General features: G+C 39.5%; 1 protein-coding gene across 2 annotated transcripts in view; it reads right to left on the bottom strand.

Moving 5' to 3' along the window:
• SNX13 (sorting nexin 13) overlaps window positions 1-22,966 on the bottom strand; it is a 153,379-nt gene that overhangs the window by 26,205 nt on the left and 104,208 nt on the right. The window contains exons 15-20 of one of the 2 annotated variants that reach the window (XM_056519755.1): window positions 20,006-20,138; window positions 14,042-14,079; window positions 11,390-11,459; window positions 8,858-9,033; window positions 1,237-1,344; window positions 932-1,042 (exon numbers count right to left, since the gene is read on the bottom strand). In XM_056519755.1, coding sequence (XP_056375730.1) covers window positions 932-1,042; window positions 1,237-1,344; window positions 8,858-9,033; window positions 11,390-11,459; window positions 14,042-14,079; window positions 20,006-20,138 — 636 coding nt within the window. The remainder of the gene's footprint in view (window positions 1-931; window positions 1,043-1,236; window positions 1,345-8,857; window positions 9,034-11,389; window positions 11,460-14,041; window positions 14,080-20,005; window positions 20,139-22,966) is intronic. The other variant, XM_056519756.1, reaches the window with a different exon arrangement.

Below are 22,966 nucleotides of genomic sequence, written 5' to 3'. Positions count from 1 at the left end.
TGTGCAAGGCATCATTAAATCTGAGGATTACCAGTGGATTTTGGGTCGCACTGTACAGCCCAGTGTCAGAAAGATCTTGGGTCTTCCAGCAGGACAATGAACCCAAACATATGTAAAAAAGCGCCCAGAAATGGATGGTACCAAAGCACTGGAGAGTTCTAAAGTGGCCAGCAATGAGTCCAGATCTAAATCCCATTGAACACCTGTGGAGAGATCTTAGAATTGCTGTTGGAAAAGGTGCCCTTCCAATAAGAGAGACCGGAAGCAGTTTGCAAAGGAAGAGTGGTCCAACATTCCAGCTGAGAGGTGTAAGAAGCTTATTGATGGTTATAGGAAGCGATTGATTTCAGTTATTTTTTCCAAAGGGTGTGAAACCAAATATTAAGTTAAGAGTGCCAATATTTTTTTCCAGACCATTTTTGGAGTTTGGTGTGACATTATGCCCAATTTGCTTTTTTTCCTCCTTTTTTGATTTAGTTCCAATACACGCAAAGGGAATAAACATGTGTTACTGCAATCCTTTTCTGTGAGAAATACATAATTTTCTTGAAAATTTTCAGGGGTGCCAACATTTACGGCCATGACTGTATATATTCTATCAATATTCAGTTAGTTAGGGGCTGATTCTTGGAATCCTCATTGTACTCGCCGTGCCATATGCTTCATTTGAATAGGATACAGGTGCAATACCTAGCATAGCCGATAAAGTAAGGAATTTGCCCAATTATAATTTTAATTGTGAGAAATAGTACACAGTGGAAAGGCTAGAGCACTTGTCCAATAGACAAGACCCCTTCATACAGCTGATAAGCAAAGGGGGTACAGAGAGTCAGACACCCACCAATCTAATATAAATGGCTAACCCTGATACATGTCACATGTAAAAACAAAAAATCTTTATCAAAAGAAAGTCAGATTTTTCCTTACATACCTTTCGTGCAAAGTCTCCCTTCCCTTTATTGTAGGCTTTGTTCTCAAGAAAGTCAAATACAAAAGGTGCAAGTGTAGGACAGGCCTTTAGCAACTCGGAACTTAGCAATAACTACAAGAAATAAAAAGAAAAAAATCAAAACAAAAATAAGAAATACTTTACCTTACACAACCTGTGAAACACAAAAAATGGCCTTGCCTAATAAATACTACATACCAATAATTCTTGGCATGCAACAACCAATAATAAAATCATGACAGATGATGGTAATTCAGTAATAATACTAAATAATACAAGCACATTACCTGTAGGTAAGTATTCAAATCATTTTTTCTCTTTTCCAAAAATTCTTTATCCATGTTGTTGAAGGTCTTCTTTCCTGGCAGCTTCAGGAGACCAGCAAGGTTTTCAAACTGAAATAGGTCACATGAATGACAAACTTAACAGGTAGAAAAGATTATTAAAAGGGGTACTCCACTGGCCAGTGTTTCGGCTGTGTTCGGAACATTTAATTCCGGACGCTGTGCGCACGCTGTAGCGGCCCCATAGACTTGCCTTGAGGGGGCATGACCTGATGCCACGAGGGGGCGTGGTCGACCCCTGCAGGGCACGCACTGCGTTCGGAAAGAAATGTTCTGAATGCAGCTGGAACACTGGCCAGTGGAGTACCCCTTTAAAGTATTCAGATACACTAGGAAACATTATGTAGGGTTGGTTTTGCATGATGACAGGAATACACTACTAAAGTTCTGTGAATAAGGCCTTGCTAAAGAAGCGTCATACTTCTCATTTTACTGACAGATAAATGGACATAAGACAAATGCTGACAAATATCTATGTAGATGGACTGGTGCGGTACACAAGCCCAGCTTCAATGGCTAATACAACAGCTTTGAGACAGCAGAACAATCATTTTTTTCGACTATTTCTACCATCCAATGGTCATCTGTTCACAACTATTAATCCCAATACACTGGGTGTGGGTGAACAGGAGACCGATGAGGGGTTAATGGGTCCACCTTCTGTGAATATTCATTGTCGCGGGTCACAGGAGCGCTCACATGACCCACTCAATGAATATTCATATTGAGCCGGCGGGCCCACCACCACAGATCTCTGGAGTGCATGTACATATTTATCCCATTAATCCTTCATCAATCTCCTGTTCACCCACACTATAACCCAGTGTATTGGGTTTAGTGTGGGTGAACAGATGACCGTTTCCCTTTAAGATGATCATAAGAGATGAAACATTGTCTCATCATGACCCTTCCATTTCTGAGCATTTTTTTCTTGGGTCACTTCTAAAATGGAAAGCTAGAGAGACACATGTATAGCAAAGTATATCCGCTACTTCTAAAAAGTTTTGACATGTCGTAGAGTCATGTCAAAAGTTTTGATCGGTCAGACTCTCAGTGCTGAGATCCCCAATGATCATTAGCACAAGCCATGGAGTGAAGCGTGCTACCCCATGCTTCTTTCAGCTTGTTCTAATGATCGACGGGGGTATTGACAACCCGAAAGCATTTGACATGTCCCTGTAACAAGTCAAAAGTTTTTATTGAAAAAGATTAAGGAAGTGTGAGATGTACTCAATCTGGTGTGGTGACCGAGAACTTCAGTCTGGGTATAATCTCCTGTATACCCTGATTAAGCAGAAAATTCGTATAGCTAAATGGGGGCGACTGGTTCTCAAGGTCTTGAGTGTGATAGAAATGTGTTATATGGTTTTGTCTGTGAATATGTAATGATGATAGTGGTGTTTATGAATAATTCAAGAGGGTGATGATGGGTGCTTGTATAAACTTGAGGGTATGTATATATATAATGAAAGAGGGTGATAGGTGTTCCTGTATAAACTGGAGAATCTGTATATAATGATCGGTGTATATGGGAGAGAGGGAAAAGCATGGGAGAGAAAAGTATCTTGATAGGCATTTGTGAATGATTGGAGAGGGCGATGGTAAATGTTACTGTATAAATTGGAGAATATGCATGTAAATAATGAATATTTGTGATGATAGGTGTTTCTGTATAAACTGCAGGATGTGTGTGTATATATTGATCGGTGAAAGAGAGATAGAGGATGGTGAAAAGAAAAGAAAAGGCTCTTACATGGATAGATAAAAGCGCAATTTATTTGTAATTTAATATTATAAAACAGGAAAAAACGCTGGGCCCTAGCGCTTATACTTTCCAATGCATATGAAACAGTTAAAATAATTCATAAATGTAATTCATAACAAGGTCAGTAGATGAAAAGCACTAAATAGTTATACAATGTGCAATAGTAGGTAAATGAACCCGGTGCTGCGACCGCAAGGTATAACAGACCAAGTTAATTGCTCTCGGTACGGCGACCGTAGAGATGTGTGAAATAGTCAAGTAGTCCACGGTGCTGCGACCGTATGCCAGAAAGAAGAAACAAAGTCACAATGTAGCGGTACTGCGACCGCAGTTGGTGGTACAATTCAATGGGACACAGTGTGTCAATGTTGCGAGGGTGCGTGCTGTCTCTAACAGAGTGAGGGAGCCATGGATTGGCAGTGGGCCAAAAGGAGGAAGCTCCAGCGGTTGCAAGGCTGGGTAGTGGAAAGGGGGAAGAAATATCTAGTGGTACTATGTACCTCTCACCCGGTCACTCCTATGGACTTTGTGATGTCGGTCCTCACTCTGGAAACGAAGCAGCTTGTTTGTGGCTGTCTGCGGTCACTGGTGCTCGGCTTCTCCTCGTGGCGGTGAGCGTGTTGGGCGCGTAATAGAATCCTGGCGCGCTGTGATGATCCTGTGGTTCTGTGATTGAGCTGGTGATGATAGTGCTTGCAATGGTGTCTGTTGCCTTAAGACTAGACGCGTTTCAGACCCTCTAGGTCCGTCCTCAGGACTACTGAGGACGGACCTAGAGGGTCCGATACGCGTCTAGTCTTAAGGCAGTAGACACCATTGCAAGCACTATCATCACCAGCTCAATCACAGAATCACAGGATCATCACAGCGCGCCAGGATTCTATTACGCGCCCAACACGCTCACCGCCACGAGGAGAAGCCGAGCACCAGTGACCGCTGACAGCCACAAACAAGCTGCTTCGTTTCCAGAGTGAGGACCGACATCACAAAGTCCATAGGAGTGACCGGGTGAGAGGTACATAGTACCACAAGATATTTCTTCCCCCTTTCCACTACCCAGCCTTGCAACCGCTGGAGCTTCCTCCTTTTGGCCCACTGCCAATCCATGGCTCCCTCACTCTGTTAGAGACAGCACGCACCCTCGCAACATTGACACACTGTGTCCCATTGAATTGTACCACCAACTGCGGTCACAGTACCGCTACATTGTGACTTTGTTTCTTCTTTCTGGCATACGGTCGCAGCACCGTGGACTACTTGACGATTTCACACATCTCTACGGTCGCCGTACCGAGAGCAATTGACTTGGTCTGTTATACATTGCGATCGCAGCACCGGGTTCATTTACCTACTATTGCACATTGTATAACTATTTAGTGCTTTTCATCTACTGACCTTGTTATGAATTACATTTATGAATTATTTTAACTGTTTCATATGCATTGGAAAGTATAAGCGCTAGGGCCCAGCGTTTTTTCCTGTTTTATATTATTAAATTACAAATAAATTGCGCTTTTATCTAACCAAGTAAGAGCCTTTTCTTTTATTTTCACCATCCTCTATCTCTCTTTCACCATCCCCCTTCTCCTTTAATCATTTCCTTCTCCCCTATACTTCTCTCTCCCATATACACCGATCAATATATACACACACATCCTGCAGTTTATACAGAAACACCTATCATCACAAATATTCATTATATACATGCATATTCTCCAATTTATACAGTAACATTTACCATCACCCTCTCCAATCATTCACAAACACCCATCAAGATACTTTTCTCTCCCATACTTTTCCCTCTCTCCCATATACACCGATCATTATATACAGATTCTCCAGTTTATACAGGAACACCTATCCCCCTCTTTCATTATATATATATATATATATATATATATATATATATATATATATATATATATATATACACATACCCTCAAGTTTATACAAGCACCCATCATCACCCTCTTGAATTATTCATAAACACCACTATCATCATTACATATTCACAGACAAAACCATATAACACATTTCCATCACACTCAAGACCTTGAGAACCAGTCACCCCCATTTATCAAAAGTTTTTATACTGACAAGTAATGTCCACAAGGGACAAATATGTTGCAGATTTTTCACTGCAGGTGAAAAATCTATAGCATTTCCACAGAAAAATCAGCAGAATTTTATTGTGGATTTTGAAAAGAAAAAAGAAAAACAGGTTTAAAATCCACAATTGTAGAAATGTATGCATATTTACAGCTAATCCAAAACATTTTATTGAGGATTTATTATCAATTTAGACTTTCCCAGTGAAACTGATGGGGAAAATCTGCAACAGAAATTGGCAGGATGCTAAAAATCAAAGGTCAATTGCATGTGGATTTTTACCTACAGCATGTGAATAAGATTTCTTAAAATCTCATTCACTTTGCTGGTACTGTAAAAATGCTGCGGATTTTCTATCCCCGAATCCACCCAAGTTGATACAATCTTGGCAGAAATGGGAGGAGTGATTGACTGTTTGTTTTTTAAACCTAATTTAAACCTAAATATAAATATTTATAGTTGTATTGCAACAATTGTATGGATAACAGGTGGTCACAGCTCTCGCCATGTCAGAGACTCTGGATCTCTACTATCACAGTCCAATTCATGTGTAGGCTGAAAACTTTTACATTCCCATAGGTTCTATGAAGGTGATATTTGCATAAAGGGTGCCCTGGTGGCATCTGGGTAGCAAAGTCGGTTCATGGTCCCTATTTCTGTCTTCCCTGGTTGTCAGTCAGTGGAAGAAGCAGCCACACTTGACAGAGCAAATATGAAAAACATATGTAACCAGATGACTCAATATTATTAAACAAAAAGAACAATCATCCTCCAAATGGCAGCTGCCCTTGAGTAGCACAACATATCCCAGCTGACAGGTCATCTTTTAATTCTCATGTTTTTCATGTTTGCCAAATTTTGAAAAATCCCATCCAACATCCCACTACAACCGATTTAGTGCCAGTACAGAAAGGTGCACATCATATGGTATGACCTCGTGTACTCTACTGCAGCCACAGAACCGATCCTAAATTAGAAACCAATGACAACTGGTAAAATATTTCATGATGTGCTCGGTGACAAGGTTATTGAGATAAAGTGTTAGGCTGATTTTCTACATTGTTGAACAAGTGCTGAATTCGGTGGGTGGGAAACACGGCTAAGCCTTGAGATCAGGAGTTTATGGACAGCTGGAAGTAGGGTCTGTATTCACATTGCATCATCTAGTTTAACAATGGATCTGGAGAGGTCACTTTCGGTTCAAAACACGTTTCTTAAGATTTGACACTTAAGTCACTTTTTTAATTTACTTCAATTAAACACAATGCACTTTGTGCATGGAAAACGGGACGTAAATTGTTCCTCCAGAAGGTGGCAAAATGATATTTGAGGCAGAGACAAGTCATTATTTCCCATAGTAATAAACACACTACAAAACACATGATCTGAGCAGAAAGCATTTCTATCAAGGCAACTGCTTCCCTCAGCTTACAAGTTAATATAATAATACATGCGACCCAATAAAAAGGTATATTACTGGTGGCACAAAGAAAAGCCTACAGCTGTCTTAGCTCAGACCCCACAGAGCCATAAGCTGTCACCCAAAGCCTATATACCCAATTCCCAAGCTCAGTTTTTTCCTTCCTAAGCCCTGTGACCAATACAACAAATGATCTGAGCCACTGTTCCACGACCATTCTTCTGCACTTCTCAGCATTCGTCCAGAAATGATCTGGTTACAAGATAAATAGGACAGAGTGTCAGGGCTGAGCTGTGGGATACATTACCGCCAAATACATAAAATAGTGAAAAAGAATTAAAAGGGTACTCCGTTGGAAAACTTTTTTTTTTTTTTTTATGAACTGGTGCCAGAAAGTTGAACAGATTTGTAAATTACTTCTATTAAAAAATCATTACCCTTCCAGTACTTATTAGCAGCTGTATGCTACAGAGGAAATTCTTTTATTTTTTTTATTTTTTTTTTGTCTTGTCCACAGTTCTCTCTGCTGACACCTCTATCACTGTCAGGAACTGTCCAGAGCAGCATAGGTTTGCAATAAGGATTTTATTCTGCTCTGGACAGTTCCTGATACGGGCATCAGGTGTCAGCAGAGAGCACTGTGGACAAGACAAAAAAAAAAAGAAATTCAAAAAGGAAAATAATTTCCTCTGTAGCATATAGCTGCTAATAAATACTGGAAGGGTAAAGATTTTTTTATAGAAGTAATTTACAGATCTGTTTACCTTTCTGGCACCACTTGATTAAAAAAATAAATAAATTAAAAAAAAAAGTTTTCCACCAGAGTACCCCTTTAAATATTAAGATCAACCTTTGCAGATCTAGGATATTCACGTTCCAGTCCGGTAACTCCTTAGGAGAGCTGATGGGTGGTTGTATGGGTATTGTACAGGCTGAACTTAGCAGAACTGTATGATAACCTTCTCTCTCTTTCAGTGTTGTCAGATGGATGCAATATACCTGCTAATGGTAACAACCATAGGAAGATGAAGCATTGACCAACACCTCTAAACTCCATTTCCATTTGTTTTCCCAGAACTACAGCAATATTGATGTACAATTCCATATCAGGCTGAATTTCTTTCAAGTCTACTGTAATAATATAGCAAATATTGTAGGAAATGAACGGATAACGCACTCACCTAGAGCTCTGTAGAAAATGTCAAGCTTTATTCGGCATATTGAAAGTCCAGAAACACAGGGAGCTGGTGATGGAACAGGTGAGGCTGGGGCTTTTACAGGGGAGGCAACATGTTTCACGTACTATGGCAATGCGTCTGGCCAGACAAAAGCGCCATAGTGCGTGAAACATGTTGCCGCCCCTATGAACACCCCCAGCCTCACCTGTTCCATCACCAGCTCCCTGTGTTTCTGGACTTTCAATATGCCGAATAAAGCTTGACATTTTCTACAGAGCTCTAAGTGAGTGCGTTATCCATCCATTTAGTACAATATTTGCTATTGCCAAGACACTCTGTTTCTGGATAAGAGCACCTCCGTAGTTCCGTTCTGCTATATACACAGGTACACCTGCTATATGCCACATGTATATGGAAGGACTCTCTCTGTTACCGATATTAGCGGTGCCAGACTTTTTATGTTCTGTTTGCTAAGAACCTACTGTAATAATATTAGGGATCGACCGATTATCGGTTTGGCCGATCACTTATACCGGAATATCGGTATAAGTTATCGGCCTGAAAGGTCACAAATTATCGGTATCGGCCCTAAAAAAATCGATATCGGTTGATCCCTAAATAATATACATTCTTGTTTTTAGCAGCATTGATGGTGGAGCTTTGTTGTACCCTATCTACTGAAATAGATGGGAGTCACAGAAAAGCTCTGAGTCTTTTCAGTTCCTCTAGATTGTAAGTTTTCATATATAAATATATATGACGTACACTTTATTAAACCCTATGTGCTAAGAAAACTCTTGTTGCATTCAAACGTATCCATTTATAGTGAATGTATTGACCAAGAAAGTCTAAAGAATTTCCTCCAAAAACTGCAATTTCTTTCCAAAAACTGGGCATCTCAATTAGTGCAATCTTTCAGACTCATTTACCTCTTTTTTAATTTAATAAATACTTAAATATCAATCAATATGCCAGAAATGTTTGTAGTGGAAAAACCACTAAAAAGTAACCCTTTCCCATTCTGCCCATATCGAATACAGTCAAAATGTGTATGATTCCCCATAGGTGCCATATGAAAGCCTAGTCCCATACCTGTTCAGTGATCCGCATGTGGAAGTCATGGAAGTCACTGTAACGGCGATAGGTTTTCCATATTTCTTCAATGCCCTCTAAACTTCGCCGCTGGACAGTGATGGCATACAGTGCATAGGTTTTTCCATGTTCATTACAAACTCCTGCCACAGCATATGGGTCACAGTCAACATGAACTGGTAGTTTAAAATGTACAGGGACAAATGTACATACAAGAAGGGATAGAAGAGACAGCATGAGATGGCAGGTGGAATGAACAATGAAATCAGACAACCCTATCTTCCTATTCTGTATAATACATGGAGAATAAATGTGCATCTGTATTTCTGTGTGTTAATGATGTAGACTGCTGCTTTTTGAGAACAACAATGCCCCCATTAATCCTGAAATACAGCCTACCCTTTAGTGTAAGTGAGGCACTTGGCAATAGATAAACTGGGTCTGGGGAGTAGGTTCATATTTTATGCCTAAATATATATAATTAGCTAATATGGTCCAAGCCAGTAACCCCCATCCTGTGGCTCTTCAACTGTTGCACAGCTAAAACTTCCAGCATGACTCGACAGCTGCCGGTTTTAAGAGCATGCTGGGAGTTGTAACTTAGCATCCGCTGGAGAATGGCAAGTTGGGGGATGACTGGTCTTAAAGGGGTACTCCCCAGGAAAAAAAAAAATTTCAATCAACATGCTCTACATGAAGTTCTTTTCTATTTGAATTTCCTTTCTGTCTGACCACAGTGCTCTCTGCTGACACCTCTGTCTATTTTAGGAACTGTCCAGAGTAGGAGCAAATCCCCATAGCAAACCTATCCTGCTCCGGACTGTTTCTAAAATTGACAGAGGTGTCAGCAGAAAGCACTGTGGTCAGAAAGGACATTAAAAAAGAAAAGAACTTCATGTAGAGCATATAACAGCTGATAAGTACTGGAAGGATTAAGATTTTTAAATAGAAGTAATTTACAAATCTGTTTAACTTTCTGGCACCAGTTGATTTAAAAAAATAAATAAAAATGTTTTCCACTGGAGTGCCCCTTTAATAAACTCCTGTTTCTGCCTTAAAACTGATCCTGTGGACACACAGGAAAAGTTCTGCTCCATCTCTTATTATATCGGAAGATAAACATAATGTATCCATTACATATTATTATAATGAATAAAAGATTAACAACTTTAGCAACAGAGTGGCAGCGGGAATTATTTTCCAAGTACTAGATAAAGAAAGAAAAGTTTGAAGCGCTTCAAGAATGTGTTGGCTTTTCACTTGCTCAGACAGTGAACACATACTTCATGTCAAGCTGCTGGTATCATCTTTCATATGGTATCTGACTTGCCTATTAAAAGATTTATAGTTCTGAAAAAAACATTTAGCACTGTCAAGTACTCATACTGTACTAGGACCAAGTACACGTCTGATACTGTCCAGCTGAACCTGTGTATACACTCATGGAAATAAATACCATGCGACTGTGTGAGTATATGTGCTTAAAGTAGCTTTAGCTTATTTTACTTATTGTCCACAGGAAAGTCTTATAACTTTACCATCACAAAAAATAAGTAAGAAACTTTTAATATGTCATGCAGACATGTGAAAAGTTTTGATCAGTTTGGGTCTTCGTGCTGAGACCCTCACGGATCTGTAGATATAGAAGGGTGACATGTGTGGCACTCATTGCAGGAGACAGGCTCCATTATAGTCTGGAGTCTTTCACCTGCAACATGACAGATTGAGCGAGGAGCCGTTCTGTGCGCTTCACCCTGCCATATCTGCAGATTAACTGAAAAGACAAAAGGAGAGAGGAGTGCGATCCTAGTGTGTTACCCTAAGAAAGAAAAATGTGGATCAATTACGCTCGCAGAGTTGGTTATGCCCAGAGGATATCTTGATAAAGAGCTCTGTTGGAGCTAGAAACGCGTTGAAAGTGCTACTTCCTTCCTTTTTATGTCCATGATGTTGAAATAAAGAAAACCATTTTATGGGAAAAGCGCCTGGATTGGAGACTTTTTATTCATTCATCACTGAACCTATATCTGGTGATGATCAAACATGACTGTATGACAGCTCAAGGCTTTGTTTGTGACCGTAATTGTTAAAAATGGTAATATAAATTACATAGATCTAGACTGATGATTTTATTTATTTATTTTTTGTAATGTCTGACTACACCATATGCCTAGGAAGTGATACTTATTTTTACATTGGTTCTATTAGGTGACAATACACTTTCCAGTACTTTTTGTATTATTATATTATTATCATTGTTTTTGTGGGCCTTGTTCAAATTCAGGGGGAAAAAAACAGTACTACTAGTTGCAGACAGTGTTTTCTTTTTCTTTTTTTTTACTAAAGCATGAAGTTAAAATCTTAGATTTCTATCTACTGATCTATCTCCAGTGTTGGATTATTAAAAGAAATTAATTTTAGGAAAAAGATGTGTGAACACATGAGAGAAAGAATAGACAGCAAAATAAATACAAGCACCAAGTGAGAGAAACACATAAGGGGAAAACAAGAGAGGTTGGTACAATTTCTTACCAGTGTCAGAGATAAACGCATGGATTTGTATCAGATCTTCCGTGGTCACATTTGACAGTTCATCCAGAGTCTAAAACATAAAAATACAAACATTAGAAAGAGAAATGACATTACGTTGGATCGTACATGGAGCTGGTTTAATTTTTGAATATAAAATAAATAAACACAATGATACATTTGCTTCATAAAACAGAGACCAAAAGACATTCATTTAGTCATACTTTAAGCCACTTTCCCTTGAAACCTGCTGAAAATTGTGCAACTCCATGACCTTCAGAATGACCTTTCGCCCCGATTCATTGCCTGTTCTGTTTATTGTAACTGAGTGACACAGGGGAGCTGTATTATTTGAGTAGGCATTTACTCCAGACATGGAGCCAGGCCAGAAACAACTAATCTGCTAGTGTTCAAACACCTGCAAAAGCACGGCAGTCCCAGAATAGTACTAAACATTACACATGGAGAGGGAAGTAAAAGATTCCTTCATATACACACTATTGTTTCCCGGACCTCATACCAACACCGATGTTTCCTTCTCACTCAGTGAAACGTTCCTTTCAACATTAATAACACAAGAATGCCATTCACTGGGGCAAGAGGACACTTTCCTTCACCAAAAAGGTCAGCTAACAACATCATGAGTGACGGATATAATTTCTTATGGTCAACAGATCAGTCTACTAAAAATAGAGCTTTTTATACAGAGCCTTGTACACAGGGCTTGGGAGCTTGCAAGGCCTGGATTTCCAGCTTTTATAAAAAGAGTAGAAGGAGTCGTATCTGCCTGACTAAGGTTTACAGGTCCACACTACCAGCACAAAATATATTCATTCATGCTAAACGCATCGCTGGGGATCATCAGGGTGTCTGTGGATAACATGTAGAAGTGCCGGAGACCGTAAAATGTGTATATTATCATCCAACATTTCAGTAAGAAAAACAGCATTCTTCCAATTCCACAACTGTTAATATTTCTTTAAATTTTTTACAAACTCTGTAGTACTCAATGTGTACAATCTGCAGAATGAATTGAAGGAACAACATGTGCAAATCCCCTTAAAAAAATATTAGATAATATTGTAAAATAAATAAAAGGTTCCTCTTCCCCTTCCCAAATGGGATCAGATCCCATTTTAATGCTAAATATGAAAAGGGTGTACCTTTGCAGATTTAGAAACAATGGAACAAAAGCAAGGTCATCTGTTTTCTTAATGGAGTACTCCACTGTCCAGCGTTCCGAACGAAATGTTCCGAATGCTGTTTTCGTGCTGCGGGGGTCGGCCATGCCCCTCGTGACGCCACGCCCCCTCAATGCAAGTCTATGGGAGGGGACGTAGACTTGCATTGATGGGGCATGGCCGTGACATCACGAGGGGCATGGCAGACCCCCGCAGCGTGAAAACAGTGTTCGGAACATTTAGTTCCAAACGCTGGCCAGTGGAGTAGTCCTTTAACACTGGCCATCTCTGCCTGAATGCAGCAGCCAGTGGTAGCCTTACAAGTACGACATAGGTCAGTGTACCCCATTCTGGAGACAGGCACAGGACCCAGAGGTGGGACCCACATCTGACAATTCTGGGGATGTGCCATAAGTGTCTATCATGAGAATAGCTCTTAAAAGCTCGACATGCAGTCATAATGTGCAAAACTCTTACCCATGATTACCAATTATGAAAAATTCAACAGTACTTAGAAAGGAAAAGTAAGTAAAGCCTTTGAAATCATTTAAAAACATACACTAGGGAACTGAATATACTGTATATTATGGGTGGGATAAATTCAGGTAATTGTAGAGAATTACACTGGATGAAAATACTTTGTGCCCACTGTTCTTCCAATATGTGGAGAATAAAGGACTGTCTGCCTGCAACTGACCCTAAAATCGAGGCCTAGTCTTAAAGGGGTACTTCACTGGCCAGCGTTCGTAACTAAATGTTCGGAACGCTGTTTTCGCACTGCGGTGGTTGGCCACTCCCCCTCAATGCAAGTCTATGGGAGGGGGTAGGTCTCAAATGTCAAGCCAAAATGCCCTGCTCTGTACTGATGAGGGGCAACACTCAGCGCTGTCTGCAGATGAGTCCTCTTCCCTTCTGAGGAGGATCCTAAATCAGTTACACAGACTCATTAACTGGAGCTAAAAGCTGATGTTTAGGGAATGCTACCCATGAAGGTGGTATGATTGAGCTGCTTTGCGTATTTTTTTTTTTCCATAAAAAAAAAATAGTGCAAATGCTTTCCTGTAAAATCCACAAGCCACTAACCATAATCACAAAACTTTGGCATATTACATTAAAGCTCAAATAATGCTCACAATAGTTATTTACAATGGTTTTGTGGAATTTATTTGGATCAATTATCGCAAAATTACAGGAAAACATTTTATTACACTTATAAATACACCTTTTGTTGTGTGGAGTTGTCATCCCTTTCTTCACTTACTTTCACACTGAGGTTTTGCTAAACATCTCGCCTCTCGTGTTTTATCGTCTGCCCTGTTTCACCTACATAGAAACCTTAAAGCTTGACTGGTTGTGTTGTGGTCTGGTGTGAGTGAACAGGTTGGTGTTATACTATTAATGGATAATAATTTTAGAAAAAAAAAACACAGAGAAAAATGCAGAAGAAAGATACTTTGTTAGAACAGATACATACCAGATTGATGCTGCCCGTTGGAGATCCATTAAAAGACTCTATATGTGAAGGAAACAAAACAAATAGTCTTAGTATATAGAGGGTTAATTAAATGGGCACTGTCACCAACCTTTTTTTTATTTTTTTTTTATATGTTGTAGTACTTATGTACTACAACATATCTCCATTATTTCTTTTTTGTTAAAAATATTTTATTTTACATTTGAAAACCGGCCACTAGGGGTCTTGCCGGCCAGGCAATCGGTCCTAATTCAGTCAACCTGCCTATCAATCAGACAGACGGGAGTGAGCACTGTGAACGCTAGGGCTGCGCGCATTGGCTCACTGGCCTCGCGCGCAGCCCTTCGCCGGCAGGGATATTTTGCAAGTCAGGTCGGCGATGCTCCTATACTCCTCCTCCCTGGGTAGCACATCATCTGCTAAACAGGGAGGAGAAGACCCCGGAGCAGCCTGCCATGCTGTTGGCCGTTCATCTATGCGTGCTCCCGATAGGAGCGCAACATAGATGAGGTGAGGGCGGAAGTCGGCACCCAGCAGGAGTCAGTAACGTCGCGCCTGCTGGGGAAAAGACATATCTAAGGTAGAAAACATTTTTTTAAAGGCAGGGAGTGAGTTAGGGATAGATTAGCAATAGGTGGGGACAGATTTTTTTTTTTTAAGATGGTGGGAGCTACTCTTTAAATAATAGTATCCAAAAAGGCTTCAATTTCCCAGTTTACAACCTACACCCAACATCATAGCCTCTAATCCTTTAGGGTTACAACAAACAAAGACATGTGCACCTGCAACAAGCGTAGAAAAGGTCAAAGAATATGCAGATCATGTCTCTTTGGCTACGATATGTAAGAAGAATACACTGTGTATGTTAGGCTTTGCATATAGCAGTTCATTTAACACCAATTTTGGTATTACAGACCACCAAATTTTTATTTCACTTCCTACCGTTTAAATTTTTTTTTTCTGACACGTGAGGTCAGCAATGTGCATGAGTTTATATCCACATGCTGAAGAAAAAAAATCGGCAAAGGATCTGTACGGAAATCGATCTATGGTGCAGAACTTAAATCTGCAGCATATCGGCATGACCTCGTGCTGCACCTCCTGTCACTGCTGTCACTCTCCCTCCAAGTATGAAGGGAAAAAAAAATTATATATATAAAAAAATATAACCATATAACCCCCTAACAAAAAAATGAAATCAGCCATTTATCCCATGTTCCAAATATAAAAAGTAAAATATATAAACACAATAAGAAACATATTTGTCTAAACTATGAAATGATCACATTCCTGATCCTGCATGGTCAAAGGTTTAAAGACAAATATTCAAGTTTCTGAGGGAAAAAAAAATCAGCTGCTGTATGTCTGCTGCCACCTATGTCTGTGTTAGGAACTGTACCAGAGCAAGTGAGGTTTATTCTGGGGATTAGACAGAGGTGGCAAAAATAATATAATAGATATAGATAATCTGAAGTGCACTTGAAGGTCTACTGGTGAATGATAATGGTAATGAAGCATATGTAAATCTACCCCAAAACACTAGATACAATGAAGGTCTTCTGTCTACTGAGAATGGTGGTAGTAGTCCTACAAAAATAGTAGTGATAGAGTGTGAGTGTATGATTTAAAATATGTAAAAAAATATATATATAAAAATATCCCACAAGGAATAAATGCATTTTTCTGGACTGAGTGGCTGCCTAAAAAGGAAAAGTCTGACTCCAGAGGGACTTGTAAATGAGCTAGATGTAGTAGACAAACATGGATGACTATTATTTTTATCCATGTACATTTACAAGTCCCTCTGGAGTTAGACTTTTCCTTTTTAGGCAGCCACTCAGTCCAGAACATGCATTTATTCCTTGTGAGGCATTTTTGGATATATTTATATATCTCTATATATACATGCACACTACCCTTACTATTATGTTAGAACCACTACTACCATTTTCAGAAAACATTTACTGTATGTGTTGCATCTATTCCTTATACACATATTCCGGTATTTAAAGGGGCTATCCAGATTATAAAAATGTATCACCTATCCAAAGGTTCCAGGGGTCAGAGCAGGACTTAATGCTGTCATTAGCGGGTATCGGGGTCATGCTGGATAAACACCAATTAGGGCATCTCCTTCCATAGATGCCCCAGTGGGGAAGGTAGAAAGAATCCCAAGGAAAACCATTTCAATCCCTAGGATGCTGGCTTCTGCTTTGGGCTCCCCTAGAAACAACTGATCTCCATTTTTATGATCGGTGGGAGACCCCCACCAATTAGCCAGTTATTCCCTACTTTAAATTTTGGGATGACCCCTTTAATAACAGCCAGGATTGGAGAACAGAAGGCTTTTGTGGTGATAGTACAACTTTGTATTCCATCTGTTCCTATTCAGTTGAATGCAATGGTGCACTTTATGTCTGCATGATCACTTGAATGTATCATTTAGGTACAACATAATGTAAAAAATTATAAAACCATGACATATGATTTAAATACAGCTTTATAGTAATGACAACTTTGTAATGTACCGAGTCTAAATTTGTTAACACTTTTAAGATGTCTGCACAATGTATGGGAACACTGGTTAATATAAAATGTGGGTGGGAACCACAAATAAGGCCACAGAGTGGTCAGTATAGAACACATGTATAAAATACAGCATTGCCGTGCCCCTAAAAATGAGATTTGTTACAAAATGAGCTTTATAAATATGACATGCTATAAATCCATATAAAAACCAAAGCATCTAACAAAGTTAAAGGGCTATCCACATGATATGGGTTAAATACCAGAAATCCTGATAACTCATGCCACTTTTGTCTTACACAACTCTTTATCATCCATGTAATCGTAACCTACTCCGAATTGTATTATACTCCCAGAAACCCAATACATCTTACTTTTTTATTTTAATTATCTAAAAAAAATCAAAACAATCACAAACAAAAAAAAGAAAAATAATCTTTAAGAACCCCTCACTTATCAACCCACTTTACAAAGGTTTATGTTTAACCCAATACGTTACTTAAAACTATATAAAGTTATTGTGGCTTTTCACTTTCTATACTTTTAGGAACTTCTATTGTCAAAGGTTGGCCACTAGAGAGCATTCTAACACAAGGCAGGGCTCAGGTTCTGTCTGTAACGAACTGTTGATTATCTTTAGAGATATAAGGAATCACTATTCTCACAGGCACCAAAATGTCAAAAGTAGGCATCAAAATGATCCATACTGTGCTTACATGTGTCTGAAATAAGCAACAGGCACAAAGATCTTTCTTCCACATTAGGGCTGCATGATTTGAGGAAAACGTGCGATTGCCATTATAGATGTAAATAGAGAGGAGCGAAGTTACAGTGATTTGATTCGTCACAAACTTCTCGGCTCGGCATAAATTAGTTCAGCTTTCAGGTGCTCTGTCGGGCTTGAAAAGGTGGATACAGTCCTAGGAAAGTCTCCAGCCCACTGAAGCACCTGAAAGCTGAACTCATTTATGCAGGCTAAAGTCAGCAACTGCCGAGCCGAGAAGTTTGTGATGAATCGAATCACTGTAACTTCGCTCCTCTCTAGACGTAAACATTGCGATATCTATAGGTGATATAATAAACAAATGGTGAAATTCTCAATTTCATTTCTATCCCCCCACACTTTATGTCTATCCCCCCTTTACACATCTACATTCTCATTTCAATCCCCTAATATTACATCCCCCGATGTCACATTTCCCTCAATGTCATATGGGCATATTGACATATCGCAATTCGCAAAACTCATGATGCAATTGCGATATATCATGCAGCCCTATTTTGTATTGAAAACGAGAACTGGGAAGCAATGTTAACAGAAGGTGCTCCAGTTTTGAACATGTAGAACAGCTGGTCACAGACATCAGTGATGGATGAAACCAACAATTCTGACTGGTTTTATATATTACAGAACATTAAATGGTCATCATGTGCTTTCAACCAATAACCCGATGACTGGCAACCTGGAGTACGACAAGAAATAAAATCGGTTTTATTGGATTAAGGATTGAGAATAATTTCAGTTACCAATTCTGTCAAGCTTCTTATAAGGGTGTGTTTACACGCTAGTAACTAGCAGCCGCTGCGAGTTACGCTACCATTCATTTGAATGGGTCTGCGGACAGTCCGCAAATATGACCCTATTGCGGGATGTCTGTGGACCCATTTAAATCAATGGTTGCGTAACTTGCAGCGGGAAACCTGCTGCTAATAATAGCGATAGCATGTGAACGCACCCGGAAAGTAAGAACAAAATATGTCTGGCATTTCTGTAGGAATTACAGACACTCCACAAGTGATCTCAGCAGCCTGGGATTTGAGTCGGCTATAGTCAGCTGGAGGTGCAGAACTATCATAGAATGCAGTTCACACAAGCAGGTAAGTAGGAGATAAAAAAGCAGACAGTTGAACTCACCACTCTGATCTTTTACTTCTTTATTCGGGTAGTTTCAGGTACAGTCATAACTGATGCAGGGGCGCGTCAAGAGGATGGAACAGTTTCGCGTGGGATACACGCTTCGTCAAGCCAACGCGTCAAGCGTTGGCTTGACGAAGCGTGTATCCCACGCGAAACGGTTCCGTCCACTGGACGTGCCCCTGCATCAGTTATGACTGTACCTGAAACTACCCGAATAAAGAAGTAAAAGATGAGAGTGGTGAGTGCAACTGTCTGCTTTTTCTATCACCTACTTACCTGCTTCTTATAAATGTCCTTCATTTGATGGACTTTTTTTTTTTTGGCCATTTTTGTGTATGGGCATGCCTAGGGTTGCATATCTCGGTATTCTGAACATCTATGCATTTAAAATCTTGCAGTGGATTAAACACAACATGTGACATGCGATGAATTTGGAACCCAAACCACAATTCAAATTTCCACACAGATATTGGGCAGAATTTTTTCCTAAATGCATGGACGAGATTTTACAAATGTCATCCACTTTGCTGCTCCTGCAAATAATGTGGATTTTCTGCCAGGAAAATTCACAACAAATACACTTGAGTAATAACGGATGAGTAAGTTGATATGATGGAATTTCCACAAAAAGAACCCTTTAAAATCTGTGGGTATGTTCCCACTTACTGTAGAACTGTAGATTTTATGCTGTTGATTGTATGCTGCAAATGTTATGCTGTGAGGGTAGTGTCACACGTGCTATATTTTGCTACGTATTTTACTGCGTAATTGCTGCATATTTTCCTACGCAATTAAGTCAATAGGTAGCAAAATCAGCTGCAGAAAATCCGCAGCAAAATCCTGCATGTGTGACCCTACCATAACTGAATATAAATAATAAAAATGACAGCTCCTATACCTAGATACAATGTTCATGTGGTCCTCCTGTAGCTCTTTGTTTACATCACTGCAGCAAGTGACCAAATACTATATGTCCCAGTCTTCAAAATGTGAACCTTCAGCTGTTGCAAAACTACAACTCCCAGCATGCCCAGATAGCCAGTGCTTTTCGACGCATGATGGGAGGTGTACTTTTGCATCAGCTGCAGGTCCACAGTTTGAAGACCACTGTTGTATGTCCTTTACACTTTGTTGTTATTGTTGCAACAACATACGCAGAGGGACCACAGGACCATAAAAGCTGGGTATGGAAAAGGTTGGTGTGTGCCCTGTAGCATTTCAATAATCTTTTGTATCTTATCCTCCTGTCTGAATATCAAACAAGCTCCCAATGTCTAGACAAGGTGTAGAATGTTCCACATAAAGGTGCACTCAGGACCAGTGAGAATACAAAATTATTACTGGAAAATGATGCATAAGGATCAATAGAGCCACATTAATGGAGCTATGAATAATAAATGCTGAAATAAATAATTTAAATGTAAATGTGAAGACAGTGCTTTGTTATCCAACACACAGAATATAACACATGACTACCTATAAACAGCACAGCCACCTTCACCGGCTAAGCTGCTCATTACCTCCATCACCATCATCGGATCCTCTAAAGCTTGGTTCTTTCAACATGTCCAGCTCTGCTAGCATCCGTATATAGAGAGCGTTGTGGCGGAATGATGGGTAAAAATGTTCATCGCGCAACATGATGTCATAAACCTGTCAAAAATCAGTAAAGAAGAAATCAGATGCCAGTCCCTGGATGACAAATAGAATAAAAAGAAACACATATTGCACATATGGTGGAGTTGTACTTGGCTTAAAGTCGCTATATCGCTTTCTCTTACTGGCAGCAAGACAGGTGATACTGCAGCGCTGAAAGACTACCAACCCTCCTTCAATTACAGACTGGTTATCTAAAAAATTGTGTATATTCATTGGACGGAAGAACTATAGAACATTGTATTCTTCCTAAGTCATGGACCTCCTTTGTTATATTTCTGTTGACCTCTCGCTCTCTTCCTATATACCGTTTTATTCTTCCTTTTTTGTAATTTTTCCTTGTTTTCTATATCTGTGCTTAGATACGTAGCTACTAGCATTATGTTCATACTGATCTTAGGCTTTCTGAATCACATACTGTGCGGGCTTGATGGCCTTTATTATTGCTGCAGATGATTTATGTCCTACTTAGATGTATGTTTCTTCTTTCTTGTTGTCACCTGGATTATCCAAGTTCTCATTATAATTGCAGAGAAATTTGTTTTCTTATGCTTACATGATGGAACAATTGTTTTTGTTGGTTTGTTATTCTGCCTTACCCCTCCCTACATTTCCCCCTTCCCCTTTTTTTCTGTACCCTCCTTCTCCATTAAAAAAATAAATAAAATTAAATTAAAAAGAGTACTCTGGCCCTAAGACATCATATACACTATCGAAAGGATAGGGGATAAGATGTTTGATTGTGGGGGTACCAACGCTGGGGACCCCCGCAATCTCTCAAGCAGACACCCACCTGTGGCAGCTGCACAGAGAGATGTTCGTGCCATGTCTGAAGGGTCACGACTACGAGGCCAGAGTTTTGGGATGTCACAACTCCGCCCCCTTTTAACATCATGCCCCACCCATTCAACACAAGTCTATGGGAGGGGGCATGACGGCTGTCACGCCCGCTCCCATAGGCTTGCATTGAGGGGGCGGGGTAGGGTGTTTCATTTTGCAAGGCAAAAAATAAAATGTGAAATTTTTGCATACTTAGCTTACACCCCGAATCTCAGTGATGTAAAAGATATATGCCAAATTTCAAGAAGATTGGATAATATTTAGAGGTTGCACACTTAGATTTTTTTTAAAGTAGGTAAAAAAATATGATTTTTCAATGTTAATTACTTTTATTGGGAAAACTAGAAATCACAAACTTAAAGTAATATTAAAACTAGACACTAAGATTAATAGGTAGTATGACAATATATTAACACAATCTATATTAAAACAATATATTAACTTTGAACGATGCAATCCCTTCTTTTGTTTGCTTGGTGATGACTATTCTGTGATGCTTGACTACCCCCAACAAGAATTGTTTTTGTTGTTCGTCCCTGACCGATTTGTTAAACTTTTTTATCAGAGCAATTCCTCTTTCTGCGGTATCACTGACCACCTTGAGAGCGTTCACATGGCTTCTTAGAGAATCACTGCAGTATTTGGTCACGTTGTGGATCCCAAACAATTCCAAGAACATCTTTGTTTTATTAGTAACGAATTGGCTCAGGTCTTTTCCTTCAAAAACTAGGTTTTCACCCTCTAATAATTTCATTTCCTTTTTCTTTGCAGGTTTGGTTTCTACATCTTTAGTCATATTTTCCTTATCAGCCTGAGTGATACATTCGTCCAAAAAAGCCAATCCTACGTTTGTTTCTGACAGATACCAAAAGTATCGCTTAGCAACTGTGAGAGCACTTTTTTGATGCCTGCATCTGGGTAAGTGCTCAGAAGCTGTAGCATATCCAAATCATTCTTTGGAGCCCAATGACTTACTATTGCCTCGTGTCAAAAGCAAACATATATGAGGCTGACATATTTCATTCCTTTCAATTCTCATTGAGGAATATTCAACTGTTTAGCGAAGAGGACAATTTTAAGTGCATATATTGCCTTTGCCATCCACCTTGCTTGATGCAGAGCCCCTGGGATCCAAAAACTAAATATTAGAAATGTCACTAGTTTGAGATAAAAGTGATCAATGTGTGCAACCCCTAAATATTATACAAGCTTTTTGAAATTTGGCATATATATCTTTTACATCACAGATTCGGGGAGTAAGCAAAGTCATATGAAAATCACATCTTTGGAAAAATGAAACACCCTAGGACGGGGCGTGGCGTCACAAGGGGGTGGAGTTGTGACGTCACGATACTCCGCCCCCGGGGTCGTGACTCTTCAGACACGGAGCGATCATTGCTTCGTGCAGCTGAGACAGGTGGGTGCTGAATGAGAGATTGCGGGGGGTCCCCAACGGCGGTAGCTCCGCGATCAGACATCTTATGCCCTATCCTTTGGATGGGGATAAGATGTCTTAGGGCTGGAGTACCCCTTTAATAAAGAATGAGTAAAAAGGAATACATAAAGTAGAATGTTACACAATAAAACACAATGGTGGTGGTGGTGAGGATTTATTAATGGTGTAGTATTTTTTTGTGTTTGGGTTTTTGAAACCCCCCCACTGTGTGTTTTTTACTTATTTAATATTGTAGGGCATTACTTCTGTGCAGTGCGACTCATAATGAAATCCACTGACTCCTAACAGGAACCCTGCTTGAAGAGACGCATTTCCCTAGTGGAAAAGTGCTTATTGCTTATTTGTTTAGCAGTTTCTATTTTCTTTAAAAGGTTTAAGGAGCAAAAAATACCTTCAGGAAAAAAAAAATGTAAAGCAGATAAATTAAAAAGGAAAAGCAGATAAATTCAAAAAGGTCACCATGTGCACACCAGAGAAATTAAAATGTGAATGTATTTAGTACTAAAAGACTTGGGAGTATGAATGAATT

Source organism: Hyla sarda, chromosome 5, assembly GCF_029499605.1.
Source record: "Hyla sarda isolate aHylSar1 chromosome 5, aHylSar1.hap1, whole genome shotgun sequence".
In the NCBI taxonomy this organism is placed as follows: Eukaryota; Metazoa; Chordata; class Amphibia; order Anura; family Hylidae; genus Hyla; species Hyla sarda.
The sequence above is the reverse complement of the archived record's forward strand: the minus strand, read 5'-3'. Positions and strand labels throughout refer to the sequence as shown.